The 26,938-nt window shown below is 49.6% G+C and overlaps 7 protein-coding genes across 7 annotated transcripts in view; 4 read left to right on the top strand and 3 right to left on the bottom strand.

Moving 5' to 3' along the window:
• Nucleotides 1–659: 659 nt before the first annotated feature.
• On the top strand, nucleotides 660–6,242 carry PFICI_11682 (uncharacterized protein; the record flags this gene model as incomplete). The annotated part of the gene is made up of 12 exons (XM_007840263.1): nucleotides 660–896; nucleotides 956–1,201; nucleotides 1,261–1,544; nucleotides 1,603–1,838; nucleotides 1,891–2,195; nucleotides 2,250–2,592; nucleotides 3,795–4,383; nucleotides 4,447–4,884; nucleotides 4,973–5,170; nucleotides 5,254–5,451; nucleotides 5,505–5,722; nucleotides 5,779–6,242. 12 exons carry the CDS (start codon nucleotides 660–662, stop codon nucleotides 6,240–6,242), a joined length of 3,756 nt encoding a protein of 1,251 aa, XP_007838454.1.
• A 446-nt stretch (nucleotides 6,243–6,688) lies between these two features.
• On the top strand, nucleotides 6,689–8,410 carry PFICI_11681 (uncharacterized protein; the record flags this gene model as incomplete). The annotated part of the gene is made up of 4 exons (XM_007840262.1): nucleotides 6,689–7,115; nucleotides 7,178–7,253; nucleotides 7,321–7,630; nucleotides 7,673–8,410. The coding sequence occupies 4 exons, from the start codon at nucleotides 6,689–6,691 to the stop codon at nucleotides 8,408–8,410; spliced, it is 1,551 nt and encodes a 516-aa protein (XP_007838453.1).
• Nucleotides 8,411–8,602: 192 nt separating this feature from the next.
• On the bottom strand, nucleotides 8,603–11,822 carry PFICI_11680 (uncharacterized protein; the record flags this gene model as incomplete). The annotated part of the gene is made up of 2 exons (XM_007840261.1): nucleotides 8,603–11,210; nucleotides 11,383–11,822. 2 exons carry the CDS (start codon nucleotides 11,820–11,822, stop codon nucleotides 8,603–8,605), a joined length of 3,048 nt encoding a protein of 1,015 aa, XP_007838452.1.
• A 3,562-nt stretch (nucleotides 11,823–15,384) lies between these two features.
• On the top strand, nucleotides 15,385–17,557 carry PFICI_11679 (uncharacterized protein; the record flags this gene model as incomplete). Its single annotated transcript, XM_007840260.1, has 2 exons — nucleotides 15,385–15,418; nucleotides 15,468–17,557. The coding sequence occupies 2 exons, from the start codon at nucleotides 15,385–15,387 to the stop codon at nucleotides 17,555–17,557; spliced, it is 2,124 nt and encodes a 707-aa protein (XP_007838451.1).
• Nucleotides 17,558–18,384: 827 nt separating this feature from the next.
• PFICI_11678 (uncharacterized protein) lies at nucleotides 18,385–20,058 on the bottom strand (the record flags this gene model as incomplete). The annotated part of the gene is made up of 1 exon (XM_007840259.1): nucleotides 18,385–20,058. One exon carries the CDS (start codon nucleotides 20,056–20,058, stop codon nucleotides 18,385–18,387), a length of 1,674 nt encoding a protein of 557 aa, XP_007838450.1.
• Nucleotides 20,059–21,657: 1,599 nt separating this feature from the next.
• Nucleotides 21,658–22,692, bottom strand: PFICI_11677 (uncharacterized protein; the record flags this gene model as incomplete). Its single annotated transcript, XM_007840258.1, has 2 exons — nucleotides 21,658–22,415; nucleotides 22,467–22,692. 2 exons carry the CDS (start codon nucleotides 22,690–22,692, stop codon nucleotides 21,658–21,660), a joined length of 984 nt encoding a protein of 327 aa, XP_007838449.1.
• Nucleotides 22,693–23,955: 1,263 nt separating this feature from the next.
• PFICI_11676 (uncharacterized protein) overlaps nucleotides 23,956–26,938 on the top strand; it is a gene marked incomplete at both ends in the record, with an annotated part of 5,739 nt that continues 2,756 nt past the window's right edge. Inside the window, 2 exons of the mRNA XM_007840257.1 lie at nucleotides 23,956–25,369; nucleotides 25,447–26,905. Of these exons, the coding sequence (XP_007838448.1) occupies nucleotides 23,956–25,369; nucleotides 25,447–26,905 (2,873 nt within the window). The remainder of the gene's footprint in view (nucleotides 25,370–25,446; nucleotides 26,906–26,938) is intronic.

Below are 26,938 nucleotides of genomic sequence, written 5' to 3'. Positions count from 1 at the left end.
CAAAAAGGTTTTCTCCTTCGCCCTCTCTGTGCAGTTAGTGCTACACTACATTGCTCGAACTCATGATTTTCCAAATATCCCCCGAGAATGGCAGAACAAGAACTGTGAAATAGACACAAGGTTCTTGCACACTTGTCACAGCCCAGATGCGACCTGGTAAAGAAAAGGCAAAAGAGGAAAAAAAAAAACAATGTCTGGTGATGAACTACAGGCAAGCCCTTAATTCCGCCCTCTAGCTAAACTTCGGGGAACGTTTTCTTGTGCTCCCCGCGCATAACGTAAGCCTGGGGTAAGGGGGACTTATCACTGTGGAGTTAGGGCACTCCGCTTTTCGGCAAACGCTATTCAATTCGCGTTTCCGTCCACTGCCGGATTTTCATGCTCCATGGCATATTCTAGTCCATCTAGCTAGTAGCCAATTGATTTCCATTCCAACAGTGTTGAGTCGCCTAACCATGGTCAATGATATGAGCTGGCGTAAAGAAGAGACATGGCCACTCATAAGATCCCCCGAGGTGTCGAGCAATGGAGCCAGACCATTAAAGTCTACTAGATGGGCAAGGGGTAGTACCTTACATATATGCTCGATAGGCGTATTGCTTCTTTTCTGTTTTTGGATTATCGGGTTCCATGTGCTCGCCTCGAATCCCTCCTTGAAAATGTTGTCCCTGTCTCAGGTCTTATCCACACTTTCTTTCCTCACTGCTGCAGCCAGCGCAAGTACTTGTGGCACCCATTATCAACACGATGTTGTCGTATATGGAGGATCCTCGGGTGGCTATGCCGCTGCCATTCAATTGTCCCGTCTAAACCGCAGTGTTGCCCTAATTGAACCGTACTCACACATTGGAGGAATAGCCGTTGACGGATTCGGCGCGTCTGATATCGACTCACAGGTAGAATCTTTGCTTCCAGTTGAGTATCAATGATTTGTTCACTGACTGAGCTCTATTAGGCCGAGTACCAAAACTCCCTCGCTGTGGGACCCCTTGCGCTTGAATTCTATCGGCGTATAAGCATGCGCTACGGCAATGTCGCGGCGTTTGATGCTGCTTGGTTCAACCACACCAAGAACAAGACGCTCTGGAGGTTCGAGAGCCATGTCGCCGAGTCAGTGCTCAATGACTGGATCTCCGAGGAGAAGATTGACGTCTTTCTCGATACATATTTGAAACAAAGTGGTGAAGCGGTCATCAAAGAGGTAATGGCATCGATGCAAATGATTTTCGAGTAGTTGTGCTGACAATGTGTCTACGGCAGGGAACAAAAGTTAAGTCTCTCATCACGGAGCAGGGCCATGTCTTCTCTGGAGAAGTCTTTATCGATGCGACTTACGAGGGCGACCTACTTGCTGCGTCGGGCGTCTCAACAACGATTGGCAGAGAGTCAGCGGCGACGTTCAATGAAACTAATGGAGGCGTGCGCGTCAACACCACGTTTTCGCAACTTACTGTCGATGTTGACCCCTATGTCACACCAGGAGATCCGTCTAGTGGTCTCATCCCTACCGTTCAGCCAGGTGAGCTTGGAGCACCAGGCAGTGGGTAAGTGTTGCAATCATGCATCATATATTCGCGACAGCACCGGACTGATATATTACAGTGATAAATCCTTGGCCGCATACGTATTCCGAATGTGTTTGACCAATGACACTTCCAATATGGTCCCTTGGACCAAGCCAGCGAATTACAACGCATCCGAGTACATTCTATGGTCAAGATATGTCGCTGCCGGCGGACATATTCTTACTCCCGACCCCGTCGTTCCCGGTTTCAAGACGGACACTATCGGAAGTACAACTCTGGGCTTGGGGTTCGATCTTCCAGGAAGAACTCTTGGTAGCTATTTTCTGAGACCTTGTCATTGTCTTGTTGACTAACTGAGAAATAGCTTGGCCCGAGGGAAACCATAGCACTAGAGCTCAGCTCCTCCAAGAACTCACCGATTGGCAAAAAGGACAATTGTACTTTTTTGCCAATGATCCGTCCATGCCAAATTCCACTCGTTCAGTCTGGAGTTCATGGGGGTACGCAAAAGACGAGTTCATCGATAATGACCATTTCCCTAGGAAGTTATACGTTCGGGATGGTAGGAGAATGGTCAAGGACGATTTCATTATCACGGCGCGAACAGCTGCGTATCCCGCTGTTGAAGCTCCAGCCAGTGATCCAATCGCAGTTGCCTTTTGGCCCACGGTAAGTGAACTCGCGTGGGAAAACGAGTAGATGGATTGAGACTGACCAGAGTAGGACGTGCATATTGCGCGAAGAATAGTCAAGAACGGGTTCGTCTATGATGAAGGTTCAATTTTCAAACAGGGACCAGCTTGGCAGCCTTTTGGCATCTCTTACCAAGCAGTTACACCCATGCGCAACGAAACCACTAATCTCATGAGTCCGACCGTCATGGCTGTTTCGCATTTGGGCTACGGGGCTGTGCGCATCGAGAACACCTTTATGAACCTGGGCCAGGCTGTTGCCTATGCTGCTTCGGTTGCGCTGGAAATGAGAGTTGATGTCCAGGATGTGCCATATTCTGTCCTTGGGGCGAGATTGTCTGCAGCAAATGCCGTATTGGATGCGACCACCGTAGGTATGCCTGACAATTCTGGCTTGTAGTCAACATGTACCAAACACGTATATAATGAAATAATATGTCTTGTACTATCTTGTAAGCGGCAATCACATACTCAGTGATGCAGAAGTTGATATATAGATGTTGTATCATTTTGGTGCCTGTATTATCTTGCTCTACCAAAGAAGAGATGAAACCTAAAAGCATAATGATATTCTCTCTTTAATTTTCTGATCATTTTGTGATATCTAGGTACATTTTGAGCAATGACATGATTCAAATGAATTTCCGACAGACGTCGCCTAAAGCTCTTTTGAACTCTTCACATGATTGAAACATGACGAGGGTAGTCGAAGCAGCAGACGTCCCGAGTTAGTTGGCTATCGGGACATTGGGAAGACTGTATACTCTGCGACTTCTGCCAAGAGAGTGTGCCTATAGCTGTCGCTTGCCAATCTACAGTTCTATGCACTGGATTGGGACATCCAACAAGAATATCCGGAGAAGAACAATTCAGTGTCCACTCATTAAGCTCGGCTGAATTCGCAATGGCGTCGCCCATTGATTCCTAGTGCGTACATATCGTGGGGATCCACGTTAGCCCTTGTTGGTTTGCGGGGAGACAGGACCTTCAGTTCAATGGTTCCCCGAAATATGAAATCCCCGTTCCCCGTCCATCTGCGACTCTGTTTCTCCCCTTCCCCGAGAGTATCCTGCATCGGCACCGTGGTCGGTACTACACCCCGAACCCACAGCTCACCCATATGGATCCCCGGCATGATGATCAGCATCGGCGCTCGGAACACAACACGGAAACTTCCCAACCAACCGCAAAGCGCCAAAAGGTCAAGCTCGCATGCCAGCAGTGTAGAGATAAAAAAGTACGATGTGAGGGCCAGAGACCAGTCTGCCGCTCGTGCGCGCGCAAGAAGCTAGATTGCGTCTATTCAGCATCTGAAACAGACTCGAATGAAGGGTAAATCATACTTTCCAAGTTCCCGAGATTTTCACCTTTTTATCTGCCATCTTGATAATATGTGGCCAGTAGTAAGCTCACTTTGCATCATGGCCTAGTTATATAAATCGTCTGGAGCAAAGAATTCGTGAACTTGAAGCACAACTTCAGAATCCAAACTCGAGTCGTACTGAGCCCATACATGTTGCTCGAAGAACTTTACCCAGTACGGGGCGAGAACCCGTCTCACTCACCACTCCGCAAGTCGCGCAGAGACGTCTTCTTTCACGATCCGAGCCTGATCAATTCTCGCCACCGAATCACTCCAGCATCTCACCAAGTTTATTGTCACCGCCGACTGCACGTAGAGATACAATCAACTCTCCCAGCCGGATGAACGCAACCACGCATATAACATCACCCGCAGAAGACGCCACATCACCAGCAAGACCAGTCAGAGAACAAGTCGGCACAGCCTTTGCGCAACCTGATCAGAATGAGCACCGACTACATAGAGAAGACACAGTCCATACCTCCCACGACGATGATGTTTCGGTCGAATATAGTCCTGCTTACCTGGGAAGTTCCAGCGCCGTGGGCTTCATGAGCGAGGTATACCAGACCTTCAAGTCTGGTAACGGGGGCAACAGCACAAACGACAATGCAGATGTGACCGCGCATGACCAGAACTATGCGCCGTGGTTTGGCCGTGCAGGATCGATGGAGGATTCCAACTCGATCATGGCAGATTTTGTGGTGCCGCCGAGAAAGATAGCCGACGGCCTTATACACCACTACTGGGAGGGCGCTCACCCTTTACAACCCTTTATCCACAAAGGCACTTTCATGAAAAGGTAATTCCGTCTCACTCGTATTCATTCCCACATGGTCACCTCTTGATAACTGACCCTTTGTAGGTATAATGAACTCTGGCAGACCGATACGGCCGACTCTGGCGAACTGCACGCATTTGGACGTAGCAAGTCAGTGTACACAGCGCAAGTCTTTCACTGCACGTTAAATCTGGTGTTTGCTCTCGGTTGCCGCTTCCGTTCCATGTCGAGCGGCAGACAACGACCAGGCTCTGACAGGACCCATGAACAATTTGCCCATCGGGCCACTCGGCTTCTCAGCCTGGATTTGATGGACTACGGATCCATCCAGCTTGTCCAGGCCCTTATCCTGATGGCTCAATACCTTCAGACTCTAAATATGTCGAGTAAATGCTGGGTAATTGTAGGGATGGCGATTCGTGTCGCCCAAGGGCTGGCATTGCATCTCGATGTAGCTGGCGAGACACAGGCTCAAAGAGAAGAGAGGAGACGAACCTGGCACTCTTGCGAGCTTTTGGACAGGTGCGTATAAGTTCGGACTCGCCCACGAAATTCACGGCCGCCCAGATCGCGTTTCCAAAACTAACATTGAGCTCTCTCTGTCTCATAGTGTATTAAGCATGACCTTTGGACGTCCGCTCATGCTGGAACTCAAATCGTCTACGCCGCTGCCCGCAATGATAGATGACGAGCACCTCGCAACCACTCCTGATGCCGACGATGGGACACAGCCTTCTTCTACTCCTGCCAGGTGCGCCTTCTTTGTGTCAATCATCAAGCTTTCTCACATTACTGCCGAAATTCTAAGGTTTGTTCTAAATACTACCTACCTCTGTTACTAATTGACTATCTATTTGCCGACCTTGACTAACACAGATTGGTTGCAAATAGGTTATTCTACTTTTCCTCACCAGGAGCCTCGACTCGAGATCGTCTTACAGAGGACTACCCATCGCTGCTCAGGCTGGACGCAGCGCTAGAACGTTGGAAAGAAGAGTTGCCATCGTATCTACGATATGAAAATGTGCAGCAAGAATCTCCCAGTGCTGCAGATGTATTTACTCGTCAGGCGCATCTACTGCACCATCGGTAAGAAAAACGCGAATAGCAGTTTTCTGTGACTGATGCTAAGAGTATTACAGATTTCTCTATGGAAGAGTACTCCTTTTCCGGCGCGTCGTGGTGCGCATGGCCGCCGCGTCCGTCTTGCAACGTCCTGCCCCGTCTGGAGCGGAAATACAGCAGGTGGTCACTTTTACCTGCATTGATAAATGTATAGCAGCCGCACAGGGTCTGCTAGATTTGATCCGCTGCAACCTGGGTACATGGTTTCTCCCACCTACCTGGTATACCGTCTTTGGTAGGAGAAATATAATTCAATCCCCCAGATTAACACCGTACTGAGCAAGACAATAGTTATTTATACAACAGGGACGGTCTTTACTGTGGTGTTGCTTACACCGTCATTGCGCGAGCGCTTGACAGTCGATCAGAGACAGCAACTTCAACAATCCTGGAACCAGTGCGTCGAATGTCTCCGAGAGTACCAAAGACTAGGTGATTCATCTGCCTCCAAGTGCCTCTCCAACCTTCAGAGGATATACAATCGGGAAGGCATCGAGACCCGGGATGCGCCGCCCAGACCTGGCGGGCAGCCTCGTAACGCACCACCACCACCGAGTCAGGCTGGGCAGCAGGGCTCATCAGCCCAGATGACCACGGGCACCAACAACGCTGAGAGTGCACCGACTTTTTGGATCCCAGATTTGAACGAGGGACAAAACTTTGAGTGGGATGTAAATGAGTGGGCTTTCAATTGGACAAACGATTGTATTGATTGGCCCGGCGACTTTGCGACACTTTCACGTAATGAGGCATGAACACAAAATACTAGCAGCCGTCCGCAGACTTGGGCTCAATCAGTGTAGCTGTTTTGCCAGCACAAATGGCCACCGGACCTAGAAAACACGGCATCCGGTCCGCTCTGCCCTAAGTAGCCAGCGGCCCAAGCAGAGTTATGTACAAGCTTATGCAGATCGGTCGCTACCGCTGAACATGGCCTGTTGACTCAAACCAGCCTCTCTGAAATTAAGCTGAGACTACGCCAGCCTACACCGGAATGTATACTCATCTTGTATCGCAAGCCACATGCCATGGTATTTAAGCATTACCCATGGATCTTCATGAAATGCTAGAGCTATATAGTTGCTTGACTCCTTTGTGTCTAGACTCACACGATCTACCCTGGCATTCTCCAGTTAATCATGTAGATCGGTGTCCAAATGTCCGACATTGGAAATACATTCCTTGCAACAATCAGCACATGATGCGTCGTCTCAATTGTGCCGTTCTTGCGGCCCTCTTGGCTACCAGTGCCGCGAAGCCATGTAGACACACTCCTTCATCTGTTTCTTCACCAGTCGCAACTCAAGGAACGAGTACCATAGACAGCAGCACGAATAACGTCTCCACGCTTCCTACTTTGATGAGTACTAGCTCATCTCGCGATGCTGTCGCAACGATTGATACCACATCTTCTGTGAGCATTTCAGACACTTTGCCGACGCCTAGCTCCGAAGCAAGTGTAGCGACGCCCAGTACCACGGAGTCCGAGTCATCGAGCACAATATTTACTGAGCCGTCAATTACTGCGTCCACGTCTTCTTCAGGGGCGAGCACCACTGAGACGAGCTCAACAAGAAATTCTTCTGCCGAGTCTAGCTCATCAAGTACTGTCGATCAGTGCTTACAAGGTAACTTCAAGAAAGCCATGGAAACACTTATGGAAAAAAGCTAATTGGCCTTGCGACTCAAGCTCTCACCTTGCGAGGTGATGACGCAGTTGCCGATTGTTCAGCCAGATTGATCACCACTGTGACACTGCCTGCTAGGTGGGCACCTCATACCCAATGCTCTTGCACCTTCTATTGCATTCTAACATTGCCAAACCTAAAAAAGCACCGTCACCAAGGCAGCGACTGTGACTGAAGTGGAGAGCACTTTCGACCTTGCGCTGTTTACCGAAACGGCCACTACTACTGCTCTGACGGAGACGTTACTCTTCACAACCAGCACGACCCTCACGGCTTCCACGGAGACAGACACTGTAACAGAGCAGACTACCGTATTTGCTACCACGACTAGTGTCTACACGGCTCCTCTAACTGTCACTACCGCGGTCTTCAACTATGCTGGCAGCCCGGTAAAGGCTCGTGGCTTGACAGCTCGCCAGAGCGTGTCGCCAGGTCTACCAGACTATGCGGCACCAGTCTGCGGCTAACTGGATAGCTACGTATCGGCGTGCGGGCAGATTGGAGTCGAGACTTCGACCATTACGCTCCCCGCAGCCACAGAGACGGTAACCCAAGTAGTCTCGACCACGGCGACAACGACATGGTCCACCGAGTCCACCACGCAAACGGACAAGGTCTCCGTGACCGCCACGGTCTTGTTGACGCAGACTGATATACAGTCCGTCACCACAACCACCACGACGACCGAGATGACTACCGCGACCTCGATCGAGACGGTTCAGTCCACCATGACCCCCACGTCCGTGGTGCTGTACTCGTGCCAGGCCACGGGTCTCAACTTTCGGGCTCGCAACCCCTTTCCCGACAGCACCACGCGCTTCATGAACACTGTCAGTAGCAACTTGAACACTCTCAATAGCAACTTGATTGCCTGGCAGAATCTTCCCTCCAACCCTTCGGCGGCTGCGCTGGCCACATCGACCTGGGTACTAAGCGCCGGCGAGTATTTAGGGCTGTCTAGCAATTCCTTGGTGGCCTATGTTATAGCATCTTCAACCGCGTCCTCTTTGTTGGCCAGAATGGACACGCCGGCTGCTGTCGCGGCCGGCGTCGCGGCCGGTACCTATGTTCAGGTGGCAGGGTGTATCGACCAAGCCACGGGCCGCGTCAACATGGTTGCCGACGGGAGATCCAATATGCTCTCTTGTGGAAATGCTTTGTACTTGTCGCGAGGTACAGGGACGGATATTAGAAGTGACTGCGTTTTGTTATCTCCGACGGCTATCTCTGCCTAATACACAAACCCGAGATGCCTCAGTTTGTTACAACAGTCATAACGTATAAGGCCTACTCTAATATCCAAATGGTCAACATCATCTCTGGCTCAATACATGATTCCTCTATACCTGCATAAACAATATGTATAACTAACTGATATCGCAGGCTACCATTTTATGTGATGACTTGCATTTGCTGATATCCCCATACTAGCTGCTAAGCTCCCACGATCCCTTTTGTGGTCGCCTAGAATAGATTGCGACTGTGGGCAAACGGCTTTGACTTTCTCTTTCCCTTTGGAATGTGGTAATATCATTCTGTCCATTCAAGTACTCCAGCCCCAAGTCTTTTCTACCCGTTGCGACACATTCCAGTATAATACCAAGATTGAGGAGGCTAGGAGATGATAATTGGTAATTCCCAAACATGTTAAGGTTTCGGTAAACTGTTTTGCACACCGAATCGTCTCTTTGCGCCCCGTACTGTTGGAATTGTACCAAGATCGGTGCCCATTGTTCCCAATTTGCCGTCGCGTCATCAGATACGCAGCGAACGCTGCACGAATCAATCATGGCTACTAGTGCTGCGGTCCACGGCGTTGACCCGTTTCGGTGGAAGATCAAATTCGGATCGGCGCCAAGCTCTAATAGACACCGGAACATAGGCAGCGAGATCGGATCGCACCAAATGGCATCGAGTAGAAGCGGCCAAGTACCCTTACGCCATTTACTTATTTTTTGGGCCTTTGAGGAAGTCGAAAACTTGGCCGTCTTCATCATTCTTTCGAACCGAGATGATTTTGAGTCCAGTCCTAGGTTTCGTGGGTATTGCGTTTGGTCCTCATGGCTGCTGTCACTATCCGGGGCCATGCAACCAGCCGGAGAGCGCGCTCGAACGTATTCAACCACAGAGAATCGCACGGTGGTGGCCAAAAAGCTGCTTCCAATGTAGAACTTGCCGGATGAGAGATGGTTGTGAGCAGTGCTCAGGGTGGTTTGATGAAATGATTTTAATGACAAGGGATCCAGAGTCTTTTCCATTGTTCGGTCAAGATCATCAAGTATTTGGATCATGCTGGGAATGATCCGCTTGACTTTAGCCGCCATCTCAAGGCATTCCTTAGCGTATTCCATTCTGTAGTCATCCACGCTTTTGACCATTGCTAGGTTGGCTGAGCATAACTTGAAGTAACATTCAAAGTCCTGTTCGACTGCCCGATCAATTCTAAGGCGCACCTCACTTCCATCAATATAGTCCTTGACGGTGCGATGGAGATATTGTATTCTTCCTTGAGGTCCGACTTCGAGCAAGCCTTTGCATCTGCTATTGAGGCGTCGCTTGACAGTGTCGGTCCTGAGATTTTTCTCTTCTTGTGTGAACGCTCGAATGGGCAGTTTCAACGCAAAGTCCAAGCGTTCCTCATCGGCGAATGAAAACAGGAGGACGTCACAGTCGTTGTTGCTGGCCTCCAGGAGCTGAAAGTATTGCGACGCATGACCAAAGTAGAAGGGATCTAGATCGTCCAGTATGGCATCGTAAAGCTTCTCGAGGTCGGGTGGCAAGAGATCCAATCGTCTCTGTAAGTCTGATATACGATCATCATGGGTGAGTCCGGCCAGTAGTGATTTGACAACCAATATGATCCACAGGAAAACGCCTGACGCTTTATCAGTGATATTATCTATCAAAGTTGTAGCGTACTCTGGCTCGCGCAATTGCAGCCTTGCAAAACCATCATTCTGACTCAATTGTGAAGTCACGAAGTGTTGGATGTCGGGGTATGTGAAGTCTTGAAGCATCAAACTTGGAGCTGTGCTGAAATTGTCTTCAAACACAACCCATGGTCGGCTTGACACACATATCTTGACATTTGGCAAGAGCAAGAATGACCGGAAAATCGCGATCAGTTTTAGATGATCGCCACGATATTCGTCTAATCCATCGACGAAAAGGCATACTTTCTTCCCCTGTTGTTCCACGAGCTCACGAATGGCGCTCAGGAGCATTTCATCAAGGCTCTTCTCTCTCTCAATGTTCATATCCAGACCAAAGGAGGCATACGCCTCCCATATTCTGGGTGCAATTTTTGGGAGTAAGCCTGGATGTCTCTTCAAGATCTGGAAGAGGAGTGACTGAAAAAGGCCTCGCTGTGAGGCCTCAATAGATGACCCTGACGCCCAAAAATAGAACGAGGCGACAATGAGATGATCTTGGCCGCCCGCCCAACTCTGAAGATACTTCTGGCATATCAGACTGCCCTCGGATGTGCCATCGATATTGCTGATGTACTTCATGAGGGTCGACTTCCCACTGCCAGCTTTCCCAGTGATCCAATACAAGCGATCACTGGATTCTAGCCATTCGCGGAATTTTGTATCTTTACGATCAGTGGGGCAGTCTTTCAACATCCATTGGAGTGTCTCCATGTACGCCTCCGCAATTGACGTCTCTCGATCAGCGGTTTGCGAATAGCGAAGACTGGAAAGAATGCGTGCTTCCACATTTTTTCTTCTTGAAGGCTCCATCTCAACGCTCAGAGGGCTCTGTCCAGACCTGTTGCCATAATCTGTGTAGTCTCCTTGTTGAAAGACGAGGCGGTGGATATCATCTTCCGTTTTCGTCATCTGATCTGTCGCAATGTCCGGTTGAAGTATGGATCTGATATATTGTAGCATGATGCTCCCAGGCGCATCATCTAGGTCACTCACAGCATCTCGTGCTTGATGTTCTCTGGGCTTTGGAGGACTGTAGCGAGAATCTGCCTTGAGCTGCTGTAAAATTGCTTCTTGCGTCTCGAGTGATTTGGCAGAGTGTTCTCTGCTTATCAGTCAGCAAAGGTTTGTTTCAATTGAATATATTTGTACTGCGAAAGGATGGTTGTTTTCGGCGCACAACGATAGCATCTTTTTAAATGACAAGGCATTTTGCTGAAAAGGAAAACAAGGCATATCCATCAACAGAACAAACATCAATCAGAGACTTTGCTCACCTGATTGAGATAAGCAACTCCACGGCGAGTTGGCCGCTCAGCTTATCAATGTGCTGATGCAATTTCTCAATCTTGGAATGATTCCATGTCAGGCGGAAGCTGGTGACTATTGCATCCCTCCGTCCACTGGAATCATTGACCCCCGCATCATCCAATGTCTGGAGAAGTTCTTCAACAACTTGAGAACACTCCTTGGACAGTTTGATAAGTCGTGATTGAGATGACGACTTTGTTGAAGAATGATTTGAAGAGTCATCTGCATTAAGTTGCTGCAATAGCGGATGAAGATAATTTGTAATGTGTCGGAGCTCCTGAAGATCAGAAACGCTGTTGCTGCCGGCCTTGACAATCTGGTCTGCCTTGATAGCAAATTTGGCACCAAACTCTAGGAACTGCACGATGTTGCTCGCAAAGGCAAGAGCCGCAATAGCTTCAGCCATGGCGCAACCGATGGCGTTTCTTCAAGCTCCAGAAAGTCATGAAACCAAAAGCTCGAGTCGACGAGTACGACCCAAAATACCATTGCTCAAAATGAGGGGTTAGGCACAGCGAGGTGGCGGTGCCTTGGTTACACCGGAGAAGAATAAGTCATCAGGCTCTGTAGAGCATTCAATCTTTGACCTGTGATTTGGTCGTTGCATGCCGCAAGGCAGACCAATCCGTCCTTTATTTTTACCGGCATCGCAAGCTGGAATAGGGAGTACCGTACCTGCCCCAGCCTGATGTTCACTCTACGGAGTATCCAATACGGGACTCAGCCCCCACCTCTTAATTTATGCTCTTTGCCCCAGGTGCTGACCCCCTTGTCGCTGCCACTAAAGCTTCCCTATGCTTCAGAAGTTCAGCCCAAGTCTTCATACCTGTGGTCCTGTGTGTGTGTCCAGACCACCTGAACATGGCCAGAGTCTGGATACGGTAGTGTCATCTTTTCGCGGCATATTTCCGCAAGACGTCAGTCAATCCCTCCAGAGTTAGCGGGGTCACCGGCTGGCATATGGTATTTGTTGTTTCTAGACTACCGACCGGCATGGCCCAACTGGAGCTACAAATCACCTCAAAGGACCTCGGGAAGACCATAAAGCGTGAGGACAACATGAAGTCGATGCATCACATCCTGCGTCCGGACCCGACTGCGCCATGACCAATAACTCTTTTCCTCGCGACTTTGCCGAGTAATTGCTCATCTACGCATTTGTTGCCTGAACTCGCGCCCCTGATGCTTTCTAGTGGCTTTGTGAGGCCATTAACAAGACGAGTATTGGTGCATATCTAGAAGACCGTAGTACCTAAAATGTATCCTTTGGTATCTGGCTTGCTGAGGCTTCGGTCGCTGATTGGTCACATGGTCAGCTCAGCCGCTTTACTTGCCAGCACTGCCGACACATGAGCTGCAAGGTATCTTATTAGAGATGCTCACTGAAGTGCCTGGTATCCAAGAAGCTGACGCAAATGGCCTCAAGCACACCTCAGAGCTGTGGCTGACCACAAAAAGTAGACAGGGTCTGTGAGTATGGAAGCTTCCAACTATAAAGAACGCTTGTACTCGAGCAGACACGTTTAGAACTTGCTCTGTTTTTTTGGTTCATCTTTCTCTTCCCTTTCTATTTCCTCTTTTCATTGTTTCTAGCTGCGCCGGTGGACCTGGCGCTAGCGACATTCAGCGGCAGCAACATTATGATCATCGATTAACACATGACGCGCTCGAGTGCGAGCGTTGGGCATATCCACGTTCTTTCTGCGATTATTGCAAATCCTCTCTACTCGATCCAAATGGCCCCTGCAGAACTTGCTGCGGAGCAGAAATCCCATCAGACCTTCCCTTGTATCACAGCATTCAGCCTCAGGAGTCAGTTGATCCAAGACTGCTCTCAAAGCCTAGAATTGGCTTGCTGTGTATCATTCAAGAAAATTCCTATGAAAGGTCTGGCGGCGTCTTTCATTCACATTGGTCCCTTGGCCCGCATCTTGCACCTGACTACCCTTGCGACAAGGCACAATTTTGTTGCACCATGGGCTGCAACATAACTTTCACATCGGCCAAGGACCTCAAGAGGCACTACAAGTCCAACATACACAGCTCATCCTCCGACAAAGGCACCAGGTATCAGTGTGCCTGCACATACTCCACGACCCGTCGCGACAACTTCTGTCGCCATTTCTCGTCTTGCAGACTTCCCGAGAAATCTCCCTTCCAGTGCAACAAGGGTCACCGTTTCTCAACGGCCACGGAGATGAGCCAGCATTTAGGATTTTGCAAGCCTCAAAAGGGTCGACCCACGACAAAGAGATGATGTAATGGAGACTAGGCAAGGGCAAACCACGGCCAGCAACACCGGGATAGTGTCTCTATCTACGCCTGACAAAAGTCGCTGGTATCAAACACATCATGATCCACGTTGCCTGTCCAATATTTCCTCAGAATGGCATGAGGTCGGCTGGGGGGCCGTTACCGAACTTTCACACTCATGCCATTTCGTCTGAGGGAGGTTGCGCACAGCGCAATCAAGACCGTGTCACTCGCGGTTTGCCCAAGCACAGCCACCATCTTTCGCATTTAAGAACAAGCTCGAAGCCCAACAATCGAACCAGTAATTTATGGTATATGATGATCCGGAGTATATATGGTTATGGCATCCTGGCAATCCACCCCTAGCAGATACCCACGGGCGAAAATGGAACAACCTCCCGGTCAAGCATCCCATTTTCACAGGATTCTTTCCATCTCCTGCATAATGCAGTCAAAAGGGACATGAGATCCGGTTCACTAGCTTTTCCAATCTCCTGCTCGCGCAGTGAGGGGATCAGCGAAGAGGCGGAACTCTCTTCCTTCACGAAGTCATCTAATCTCCTGCTTGCGCAGTGAGTAGATGCAACAAAACATCAAAACACCAACCTGGAGCCATGACCTATATAATGAAGGACGTCGAGTTGATGTGGTCAACTATTAGCTGCGCATTCAAGGGCTGGGCTTCGCCAACTCGTGGTTCAAATTGGGGGCATCTCATTGTAGTGCTATCCAAGGCGGCCAGATTGGCAAGCAAGAGATTGATCACTAGCATAGTATATAGTTTGAATTTATACCAAACTTTATACATAATTCTCTTATGATCCTACGCATTCAACTTCTAATTGATATATCACTAAGAGCCCCGTATATCGATATGAGCAATATTTTTTGATGGGGAATAAAGCAAACTGTACCCGTCACACACACAGGTGTCTTATGCGATGGCACGAGATGTGCTGAAAGGAGTTTACAAAATACTATGAACTACGTAGCTTACACAATACCTCCAGGCGTTCTTACCTCGGTTGAGGACTTTCATGCTCAAGGCCATTCTTTGTGGCTACACCATAGATTGGTAGATCCGTTGAGGAAAAAGCGCATTAATCCAAATGCTAAGCTACATGCATTACATACCCGACGATTCCGACGAGCTCAGGGTACAACAAGATACTCTCAGCTACTCGACAGCCACAGGTCGTGAACTGGATTTAAGTTTACGGTAGCTGAACCAGTGACCTACCAGCGACCTCAGCGGAAAGCCTCAATCGCAGGGGTCGCGACAGCGGGACCAATCAGGCGTAATGGCCTCAGCCCTCCAAGTTGCTCTTCTACGCAAACTGGGCGCAGAATGCTGAAACTGCCTTGCGCGAGCACTAGTTGAGACCATTAATGCATCACCGCCTGAGAGGCACACCCATGATACGCCAAATAAAGGTGCTGCCACACAGCTGGATTGGGGTGCCGCGAAGCCCGAATTGTCCTCATCGCGGCGACTTTGTAGTCATGGAGATTCCAACATGCCTCATAGGGGAAGTTCTACTTATACATTTATATGAACCTCCAGATGACACATGCACTATCACCCAAGGGCAAGTCTCGAGTTATTCTCTTTCTCATTTTTTAAAGTCCTCAAAATCTTGCGCGAACAATTCCTTGAATTGACAGTCACATATGAGTGCCCGACAGCTAGTGCACCAGCAGCTTTACAGTTCATCATGGCCGTTTCCAAGGCTTCCAAGGCAGGCAATAGTGTGTACAGCCTTCAATTTTAAACATTCCAAAGCTAACTGATTCACAGACAAGCCCTTGGCCAAGAAGAGAGATCAAGTATTCGACATAGTCGATGCAGTCCAGAACGGTCGTCGAAGAGAAGCATTGACCCAGCTGAAAGAGTTACTGGATCCAACCAATGACACCGAAACTCAAAATCATGTTGCGAAATGCAGTTTAGGCGTTGCAGGCGTAACAAGCCCCGGCGAGTCTGCCAACACGGACCTGCAGAATTGCTGGAGACTTCCCTTTCGAGGCTTCTCTCATCAAGTCTATGCCATACTCCGAGAGGAGTTTGCATTGACGGGCTCATTTGATTCCGTTCTTGGTCGTTTGAATGTGTGTCTGTCTGAGCACCCAAAGCAAGCCCGGAAACTTGCCGACGAGCGCAAAATCTTGCGCTCAAAAGGCACAAATGACATGCGCGCTTGGACCAAATCATCTGATGACCTACTCCAGCAATCATTTGCAAAGCGAGCTGAAGTCGCCGCAAGTAAAAATGAATTGACTGGACCTTTGGAAGAGACTACCGTAATTGCGACACCCGCTCCTAGCTCTCCGCGCGTCGGCGATGGCAGCCTTGGATCTACGAACAGTGATTTCATTAATCACGATAGTGTGAATGCCACAGAGACTGAGGATGGAGCCATACCCCTTCATGGCACGGATAACCAAGACATTGTGGTTAGTCAAGATACTGTCTACTTGCAGGATACTCTTGCAGACGATGCCGACGACAGGGAACCCCTCTACCAAAACACCAACAGACAAACCTTTGCGCCCACAAGCTCGGATTTCTCACGCCTTGGCCCTGATGCGTCTGAAAGGTCAGCTTTGAGCAACTGGAAACGCGGTGCTGGAAGGAAAAAGAGCTGGAAGTTTTGCCCGACACAAAGGTTACCGACGAGGCGAAAGCACAAAGGCTTTCGCGAACCTATACTCGAAGCTGAAGAATTCTGTCCTGCGGATCTCGCATTGGACACCGACGAGCCTTCTTCCCCGGCATACTCTCCAAGCACAGGAGATTCCACTGCTCCAGACTCTGCGACAGGCGTCAAGCCAGCGCGATATGCTCGAATTGATCAACAAGCGCACGAATGTAGAGTTGCGCTGCATTCCAAACGCTCTGGGCGAAAGGATTCTGTATGGACATGGAACAGGTCATTGTCCCTACTGAGCGATGATCCAGACGACCTCATGCCAACTGGATGCTGCCCTCTCGTGCACAGATACCCCAGGGAGCGAAAATCCACCAAAGTCGTCATTCAACGGGCAGACACGAACAAAAGCCATGACAGCTTGCGCACCACCAAGAGATCGCCGGCTTTGCCTAAACCAACCATTGTAAAGACACGCCTCCTCTCTTTTAGCTCACAAGAAGCCCCGCGATCACATCTGAAGCAAGAGGCAAGTTTTGCAAAAGAAAAGACGAGCTTCGAGTCTTTGCTATTGAGCATTCCCGAGAATTTGCCTGGCTGGTCGGCCAAGAAACAAAAGCGCAGAGGCATCAACAAGCTCAAGGTACCCGAGTTTAGCAATTCAGAGCAACTCTTTTCCTTTTTGCAAACGAGCTGGGAAAACTTGCTGGAAAGAATGACGGGAATGAAAGATTCCCTCTCGCAGGAATGGAAAGGCACCCAAGAATCCTACTCGAGAAAGCGCCGCACTTTTCAAGCCTGGAAGAAACAGCTCGAATACCTGGAACCCGTCTTGCCCCTGGCGCAAAAACTAGAGGCGCGATACCGTCGAGCCGACATCTTGATCCGAAAGGAAATGCAGAAACTCGAGACCTACGCCACGTGGGTGGAGCATTCGCAGAGCGCCATCGTGGACCTCTCCTGGACCATGCGGAAACAAAGTCTCGACACCAAGACGGCCTGGACAATGGCCGGCGGCGGCGGCGGCGGCGGTCCGCTTCTCGACCTGTCTGATTACTCCGAGTTGTTGCGTCACGGCTTTATTCGCTATAGCGACGATTTTGTCTTTGGCTTTCGGCATTGGGCTGTTCAGGGCATCAGTGTCCTTGTTCGAGTGACGAAAGCGCACAGGGATTGGTGTCAAATGAGTGAGAATCTTGTGAAGTCCCTGCTAAACAGTCATCAAGCAGTCGCTGCTTGAGGAGTGTAGAAACATGGCTACGCCAATCAAGGTCACTCACTTATAATTGTGCAACTTGGTTACATTTGGGCATATTGGCGCAATTTTCGATGTTACGATGGTATTTAGCCACATAAAACTTGAAAGAATAAATGTAAAGTTGAACCCTCGATTATGTTGTTTGAATCATGAAATAATGCGCAAATGGATGAGCAGTTAAAATTCTTCTTTTCTCCCTTATGACTCAATGCCGTTGTTGTTGGCATTTCCAGCTATGCGGAACAAAGCCATATAGTAGATAGGTACCTAAGGTTCGGCCCTTGTTTCCGTAGGGGCGCTAATAGTAGTACCAGGTAGAAGCTGTAGGCTCACGATGGAGCATGAAGCACGGAATCCTATAAGTGGCAGTGCCCTTATTTCAACAATAGAAAACAGGAGAAAAAGATACAAAGTGGAAAAGGAGCAGGCACATTTATGTATGGCTTGGCGTTTTGCATTATTTTGCACAGGCACTGACACTTCAAATTCTGGGGCAAATTATCTCTTTCTTCCGCTGCAAAGCGTAAAAGTTATGTTCTCTAGGTAGGCCCCAAGTCGCCACAATTGCCCCCCTCAAATCATGCATACCTCAAAGCAATACTGGTCATGTGCATTGCCAGTTCTGTCAGATCTACACATTTCGGGCTTGTCAGCCCAATACCGGCCCCTCAAGACTCTTCCTGTCGCTCCTGGAGGCATTGGCGTCAATATGGGCAAGGCGCAAGAAATTTCCGGCCCGAACGACATACGATCTCGATTGAAACAGCCTCAAAGGACCTTGAAATGCGATGGGACGTGCGAGGCCCTCATCAAGAACACCGGCGCTCGAGTACCAGGCGGTCTAGAGTTGTGTCACCACGGCGGTCAGCGAAGCCGTAATTGCTGGTGAAGCTGCTCTCGAAAAATTGGAACTCGACTTGCAACCAGTCTCGAATCCAACCATATTCTTGACCATTTTTTGTCTCTGCTTCTGTACCAAGGTTCTTCAAGTAGATCTCCAGCTGCAGTGTGCGCCACTGGCGTGGAGTACGGCCCTCTGCATTGTAGGCCGGGTCGTTGTCTGGATTTAACCATTGGTAGGAGGACTCATTTGCCAGGTAACCTCTTGTCGTGATGATGAGCATTCTATCAAGCAGGGCTGTTGCAATGCGGTTGTACCGAACTCGAGAATCGACCATGAAGTACAGTCTTCCTGAGTGTTTGCCATTGCTCTCCGCGGAGCCGAACAAGCCACGACTGGCAATGTCAAGAAATGCGAATCCCAGAACTCGATGCTTTTGCTCCGTCACTGGGATGTGTGGGTTGCGGTACCCACTCATGGCCACCAAGAACGGGATATTGTCCTTCCGACACAATCGGAAATGCTCCTGGAATGACTCGATGCCGAGGGGAACTTGATCCAGGGCTCTCCAGCCGTTGCAGACTTCTTCAGCGTAGATTCTGCAAATGTCTCCCATGTCATCAAGTTGTGCCGGCCGGATATGGGCGGGTTCTCGGCAAAGGAACGGGTTCTTCTTCTTTGCCTGTGCATCTTCTTGAGCCCTGACCTGACGAGCATGCTCAATCCTTTTCTCCTTTTCACGCCTTTCCTCATCTCTTCTTCGTATGTCTCTCAGTCTTTCTTCACTTGAGTGAGCCGAAGTCTGAATGCATAGCTTGTCATGCAAATTTCTTCTACTGCGATCAATTTCGCGACGTGTCTTAGTGTATGGAGCTTCGATCGGCTCCATGAGCTCGCCAGTGTTGGCATCAATGACCTGATTTTCGCAAACGGAATCGTTTGTGACAGGTAGGAGATTCTTTTCGACTAGAGGTACCCTACTGAGCCATGCCGTGGTATGCTCGTGGAGTGTGGTACCAGCGTCTGTAAATGTGACTTTGTCATTCAGTTCGGTCCAGACGCTGCTGCATATTGAATCACTGTCCCAGTCTCGTCGCTGTCGTGGACGCCTGGTCTCGTTCCAATTATGCATATCAATAGCGTTTTTCGGTTCTTGCCCACGCACGTCCTTCACCGAAACGGGCGAGTAGTGAGGACTTATGAAGCTATTGGCGACGGAGTGCGAGGGTGTCATGACTGGTCGCGTTTTGGCCATCGGGGTAGCTTCAATAATGCCTTCCTTCTTGGGTACTGTCGATGATCGCTCATTTGCATTAATTGCTTTCTGACTTCCCATCAGGGTTGAATGCATGTGTGATGGCGTGTTGTCCGCCGTGCATTGCTGTTGATCGGGCTCTTTGTCCACAGCCTGCGAATGGGCAGCTGTGCCTCGAAGCGATTGTTTACTGACTTTCGTTGCCGTAGCATCTGATGGAGTTGTGTTTTCTTTGGTCAGGGGGGTGTCGCTTGGGGGTTGTGGGATGTGCGTGGTTTCAAGGGTTGACTGGTGGTCGGATGCTGGCTTTTTGTCGGGAGAATCGCGCAAAGGTTCAGGAAGGTGCGACTCCCATGAGTCCACCCACTTCTTGCGAGTTCCTCCCATGGTTGCCTAAACTTTGGTCAATAGCTGCTAATGCTGGCGGTCAAATTGATGTGAATGTGATTGTCCAGATCTGTGTTGATGACGGGGGCAGACGCAATTGACTGATGGCGCGTTTTCTGTCACATTGGCTTGGAAGAACTCGGATGGGAAAGAACCGGAAAAGTGGCAATCTCAAACTTGAAGGACCGTGGCCGTGGTGATGAATGCGGGGGAGGGTGAAATTTCCATTGATCTGTGAGTGCGGGTTCGGGATGTGCAAACGGAGATGGGTGCGACTCACTGATTTCTTGGGAAGCAACGTCACCAGAATTGTCAGAGTCTGGATGTGAGGTACCAGTCAAAATGATGAGCCACCTGTGTGAGGGTTCCAAGGCGACTTGTTGTGATGGTTCGCGATAGAGTTGTTTGTTGGGGTTGCGCGTACGAGGAAAGTGGGCGCAGATGAAAAAAAGCTCTCCTTATTGTAGCTGTCCGGGCTAGAGATTGAGAGCACAGAATTTGAGTGTTTTGCGTTTCAAGAGGTTAACTTGGTGATGAACAACAGAGGTCTTGTCTCAGGAAACGCATACGCGCGGTCTTCGCGTTTGGTGGAAACGGAGGGAATTGTGTTCAAATGGGGCTTCAAACGAAGATTGTGTAAATACCGATGCCATTGACATAAAAAGAGCTCGGAAGAGATATTACTGTTCAAGCGATTAGAATGTCATCTGTTTAAGCATTGGCGTTCAAGGAAACCGGGAATGACGTTTACTTGAAAATAATTTATTTCTTATTTTTGATTGCATTTGATGCAAGTTGTTCTTCAAGTAAACTTTTCAAAGAAAGGCTTTTTATTTTAAATTCCACTTTCTACCTGTTATGTTCAATTGGCAGAAAATTAGGTAGGATATCGACTTAATAGTCCACCTGCCAGTGTTATGCCCTTGTCAACTTACTCGAATTCCAAGAACTGCAACTCTGTTGCATTATCTGCTTTCTGGCACCGGCCTTTCCAAATTCCTAGAACTTATGGTTGACTCCTTTATGGCGTAGGTAGTCTTCTCCTAAATACACGCAGAAGGAAGCCACTTGATTCCTCAGAACCTTTCCTTAATCCAAATGTCGCACAAGTAACATGTCGACTTGAGCTTCGTTGATGACAACCTTTGAATGCACACACCGAGCCTTGAAAACCGCCATTATCGTCGCCGCTTTTCTTGCCAAGGGGTTCATCAGTACGGTGATTATCGAGGCAGTCACCTCTACACAAGGAAACTATACTTGACCGCATCACCTACTCTTCGACAGCACGACGTCCCATAAAGCCAAGAAAGCCAGAAATACGGCAAAGGAGTGCAAATTCGACCACTCTAACATGGAAGCACAACAGTGGAATTGCGCGTGGTGTCGCCCAGAGATTGCCGAGGAAATCATCGCGTTCAACAAGGCAATTCAGGTTTTTCCAGATCTGGTAATATGCGTTCATTGAAAGCACGTATTTGTATTAGAAATAAAGAAAGAAGTGGTGAAAAGAGGCTGTGAAGTTCCTATATGACTTCCCATAAATTATAAAGAAGATAAGACAATGAATCGGCTTCAAAAGCTGAAGAATGTAGCTCCTTAGGCAAATGCCACAAGAACCGGAGCTAGAACCATCACGAATCCAACCGTGCTCAACATACCACCAAGTCTAGACGCACTGCTAACCTTGACAGGCGAGGAGGAGGAGCCCGAGTGACCCTGGCTGGCCTGAGCAGCCGGGCTGCCTCCAGCCGCCGGGTACGAATCCTGGCCACCTTGAGCGGGAGATGACCCAGACCCGGTCTCGGGCTTGGAGCTGGGGTACGAATCTTGGCCACCTTGAGCGGGAGATGACCCGGACCCGGTATCAGGCTTGGAGCTGGGGTACGAGCCCCCCTGGGCAGGTGCGGTCGACGGGTGGGTTCCGTTGACAGACAGGGTGACGCTCTGGGTCTTGGTGGTCTTGGTGGTGTCCTTGCCTTCATCGGACCAGTCGTTTTGGGCGGGATACGCGCCGGCAGGGCTTGCGCCGGTGTCATTGCTGCCATGAGGGCTGGCTGCGTAGGTCGGGGCTGGTGCCTGGGTTGGTGCCAGTGTTGGGTATGCTGACTGGAGACCAGTGTCATAGGGGCAGCCTCCACTTGGGTATGTCATGGTCTGGGTGATGGGAGCATCGCCACAGACAGTGCACGTCACTTCTTCAGTGGTGAAGCCATAGGGACATTCCGTGGGTTCAGCAAATGTGGGCAGTGTGGGCATGCCATGATAGGTCTCAGTGATGGTATATGTCTGGTCCGTAACACCTGTCGAGCAGAAGATGGGATAGTTTGTGGAGTAGACACTCGTGTGTGAACAGGCTTTGGAGTATATTAGCATAAAAATCACACGTATGGCCAAGCTCTACTCACTGGGACAACCGCACTCGCACGCTGGCATGCTATAGTCTACCGGGCCCCATCCTGTGTAATAAGGAGCAGACACTGTATCTGTGGTAGCAGTGCCATACTCGATATCAGTCTGCCAGGGGTCAAAGCACTCAGTGACGAGCTCTGTCACATATGCCAAACTTTGAGCATTGGCGGTGTGAAGCAATCCACCCTGCGCAGCAAGCGCAACTAGAGTGCCAAACTTCATTGTAACGAAGGTTTGGGAGTGCCGGGCGCGTCTTTGACTTGCAGAAACGTTTTTTCGATGCCTGGTCTCTGGGGTTTTCTCTTCAGCAGTCGAGCACGAACGGGACCATTCAAGTCATATATCGATTGAAGAAGCATTATCTAGACAAACTGGAAATTGCGATCGTACTCTCATGTGATCAAAAATGCTCAATTTGTTGCAAGCAGAAAATCACGCGCATCGAAATTGAGACAGTGTTCGACATCTCGCTGCAAAATTCTTGATTTGACGTTTGGATTTAGTGTTTTGACGCCTGTCAAAGAAAGTTAGAATCCGACACTGCAATTTGGGGGCGTTTGCGACATTTGGAGCTCGACTCGTGATGATGCGCCTCAAATCTTTCATATGAAATGAGTCCTTTTAGAGTTTGTCTTTAAGGGGTATCATAAGGATAGATGCCAAGCCCACTTCTGTCACTGACAGGACTCATGCAGGGACCTTCGGATCTGCATGACCGTTCCTGCTGCTTTAATATCGTGGCGATGCCCCTTTTCTAAAGGAGATTATCGTTCCATTCAGTATCACAAACATCTCATGAGTCTCGAGGTCTCGAAGTCGCGACTGGTGCTGGTTCGAGATGCCGATTATCCGGGGACGGCAACACCCCGGATCGGTGTCAACACAACAACTCGGGCGCAGCTTGCGTTTTGAAGCCTCCGTGGATCGAAATATCTTTCCTCTTTATTCCTTTTTTCCCTCTTAGAAAAAAGATACCGCAAGACTTTCCGCAGAGTGTCCTTCAGCAAACGTACATCTCTCTCATACGACTCTACCACAAACCATCGCCACCCATCGTGGATAGACGGCACTAGTTTTCCGATGGAAAAGGCTACTCTGATAATTGATGTCGTAATGGGCAAGATGTATGTGCCCCTGACTAGATAAATGTCTCGCCTGTCACGTCAATCCTGTCCAGTGACTCAAGTTTATAGTCCAAGACGTAACGTGCACCTACAGGGAACCATCACTGCCATGTCTGAAAAGCGCCCGATTGAGCCCCGATTGAGCTGTATAAACTTTAGAATTAGTTTCCACCCGATGAGACAAACTCTTTAACGGGTTCGACCCACGTACACGTGGTCATGTTAATATCTGAGTGGTGTCGGCAGTTGTGAATATAGACGAACAAGCCTGCACATCTTTTTTTGGGTGGGAAAATATGTTGCTTGTGCCAAGTTTTGTCGCTCTTTATTGTCTGTAATTTTAAAGCATTGCTCCATTGCCATGTTGGCCAACGTAGCTCTTGTCCTCCTGGCGGCGCCCCTCACCCTGGGGAGGCCACAGGAGAGCAATGAGCATCGCCAGGTTGGTCGCCTCAGGCGTCAACTCGGAGCTGATTCACTCTCTCAATCTTGTCATGTTCGCACACGTACCTATCTTTCAAATTCTGCACCAACGAGTACTTGGGATGATGGCCAGGGTTCTAGTTCAGGCAATTATGAACCTGGCCTTCCAGATGGCCCATACGATCCAGGTCTACCTGATGGCTCATACGACCCAGATCTACCAGATGGCTCATACGATCCAGGTCTACCAGATAGTTCGTATGAGCCGGGTAACTCAGGATATTTTTGGGGTACGAATGGCAATGGAGGAACTTCTAATACATTGCCTGATTTCCCTCATATCTCTTACAACAATGGCGGCGGCAATGTTGGACCTACTCTCATCACTACTAACGCCGCTGAGAGTACAGCAACCTTGATTGAAACGACAACCTTTGAAACATTTTTGCCCACTGTCATCACCACTGGAGGCTCGACTATCACCACAAGCACCCTGTGTACGCTGACTGAGACCATTACGACAACTGCTGCACCCACAGATTCGTTCACTGTGTCAGTGACAGACTCGATCTCTGTAACAGACACAGTGCCAACGACTGTTCCTTCTGTTTCCACTGTGACAGTTACAGAGACGTTTATCTCTATAAGCGATGGCCTCACAATTACCGCTACTCAGACCACCACCTTTATTAGCACTCAACTCATCACGTCAATTAGCGGTATCATTCTGCCAACTAATAGCATCAACTTCTTGATCCTCAGTGTTCAAGACATAGTCACCGAGACAGCCGTCCCGGTGGTCCGACGAAACAAGCAGAAGAGACAGGACGACATCACCACCACAGACGAAGCCACTCCCACTGAGGAATTCTTGACCATAGGTGAAGCCTTTCCCACAAGCGAAGCCTTTCCTACAGATCAAGTCTTCTCCACAGATGATGTCTTCTCTACAGAGGAAATTTTCCCCACAGGCGAAGTCCTCCCTACAGGCGAAGTTACCACTACGGGTTTCGGCTCCGGGGGCGGCTTCGTTGGCAGGGGCTCAGATCCTAATCCGCAAGATTGCACAGATGCTGGGCGTTTCTTGCAGCTAAATGAGCAGCTTTTTGCTAACGATGACATTCCAATTGGCGTTGATCCTGGCGTTCCATTTATTGATCTGTCTATGGAGACTCCGGGCAGCATTACAACATCATTCTCCATTCAAAGCGGTTTCCTTGTATGGGTAAACTCGCTGTTCCCTGATGGCGTAGCCCAGTACTGCCAGACTCCAAACGGAACTATTTTTGCCTTGTTTGATGTCTTGCTCGCCCCTGTAGGGTGTGTACTCAAGGACTTGGTCGTATATCCAGGTAAGTCTTGAAGGATTATGGAAAACCTTAGTGCCTGCCTGTCCACTGCCGAAAACACGCTAACAGTTGCATACAAGATGACCAATGCATAAACGGCACTCTGGTCGGTGCTAGCCCAGCCCCAACCAGGACGATTACTGCTATTGGCACTAGCACTTTTATTCCAACTTCTGTTCCAACTACGGGTCCCACCAGTGGATTACCACCAACCAACACCAACACAGAGACAAACAGCCAGCCGGCCGCCTCAATATCGAGCAGCAGTATCAGCACTACAACGGGTATCGGGCCGCTCGCAACATTTTCCATTTTCGGATCCGATTCTGGCACCAGTGCCGATGGGACGACGCTGAAGCCCGAATTTGGCACCGTCACTGGCGAGCTTTCGGGTCTGACCATCTTCGACTCGTCCCAGTCTCCCGTGACCTACAGTTTGGACCCAGTCACAGGTGTTGTCCTTGTGCATGGACTCGAGAACCCGGCTGACCCTAATGCCGCCCCGGAGAATATCTGCTGCACATATACCGAAAATGGCAATCTGGTCGACCCGGCTCAATGCTCCGTGTCGCGCTGCTCGCTGGGCGATGCGACCACAGCACCTCTACAGTGCAATCCAGTTGCCGCCACTGGACAGCTGAGATGCTTCCTGGACGCCACTTCAATCGGGGATGTCTACGACATTACTCAACTGGCTCCCAGAGGGGACGGCTCGTATCAATTAGAAATTGGCAAAGAGGTCACGGCTGGCAACTTTCCAGTAACTCTGACCACAGTCTCGCCAGGGAATACTTCGTCCACTAGCAGCAGCACTGCGACTAGCGGAGAAACCTCCGTCACCAACACTGAGCCCACTGGCACTGGGCCTTCTGGCACCGTGATCTCGAGCACCACCACCTCTCCATCTGGTTCTGTTGCCACTTTCCCCGTCTTTGCCGGCGACTCTGGTACCTCTGCCGATGGACTGACGCTACACCCAGCGACCGGACCCGGAGCAGGAACACCACCACGCATCGGCTTTGGACCTGCGTCTTCCCCCGGATCTCCGGTGAATTACACTCTAGACCCAACCACCGGTGTCCTTACAATTACACCCAACGATGGCACCAACAACAACATTTGCTGTACTTATGCCAGCGGCGGTGCACGGTTGGACCCGGCAGCCTGCACCTTGTCAACCTGCGCCCTGAATGATCCTGAGACTGCGCCGCTACAATGTACCATTGTAGGAAACACGCTGAAATGCAGAATCAACGCATTTGCTGTTGACGCCACCTACGAGATACCTCAGCTCGCCCTCCAACCCGATGGTTCATACCAGCTGGAGATTGGCACAACTCTGGCTCCTGGGAACTCGCCCGTCACTTTACTCATTGGCGCGCCTGGTACCACCTCTTCGACGAGCGTTGGCACTGGTATCAACTCAAACACTGGTACCGGTATTACGACGGGGACAGCAACAATCCCTACGATAAGCTTCAGTGTCTCCACGACCGTTATCGTCTCAACGGAAAGCGACGGCGATGTAACAAGCATCACGTCGATTATAAGCAGCCCTTTCCCAACAAGTCC

This window comes from Pestalotiopsis fici (genome assembly GCF_000516985.1).
Source record: "Pestalotiopsis fici W106-1 unplaced genomic scaffold PFICI_Scf_9, whole genome shotgun sequence".
NCBI lineage: Eukaryota > Fungi > Ascomycota > Sordariomycetes > Amphisphaeriales > Sporocadaceae > Pestalotiopsis > Pestalotiopsis fici.
Note: the sequence above shows the minus strand (reverse complement) of the source record. Positions and strands in the feature narration are given on the sequence as shown.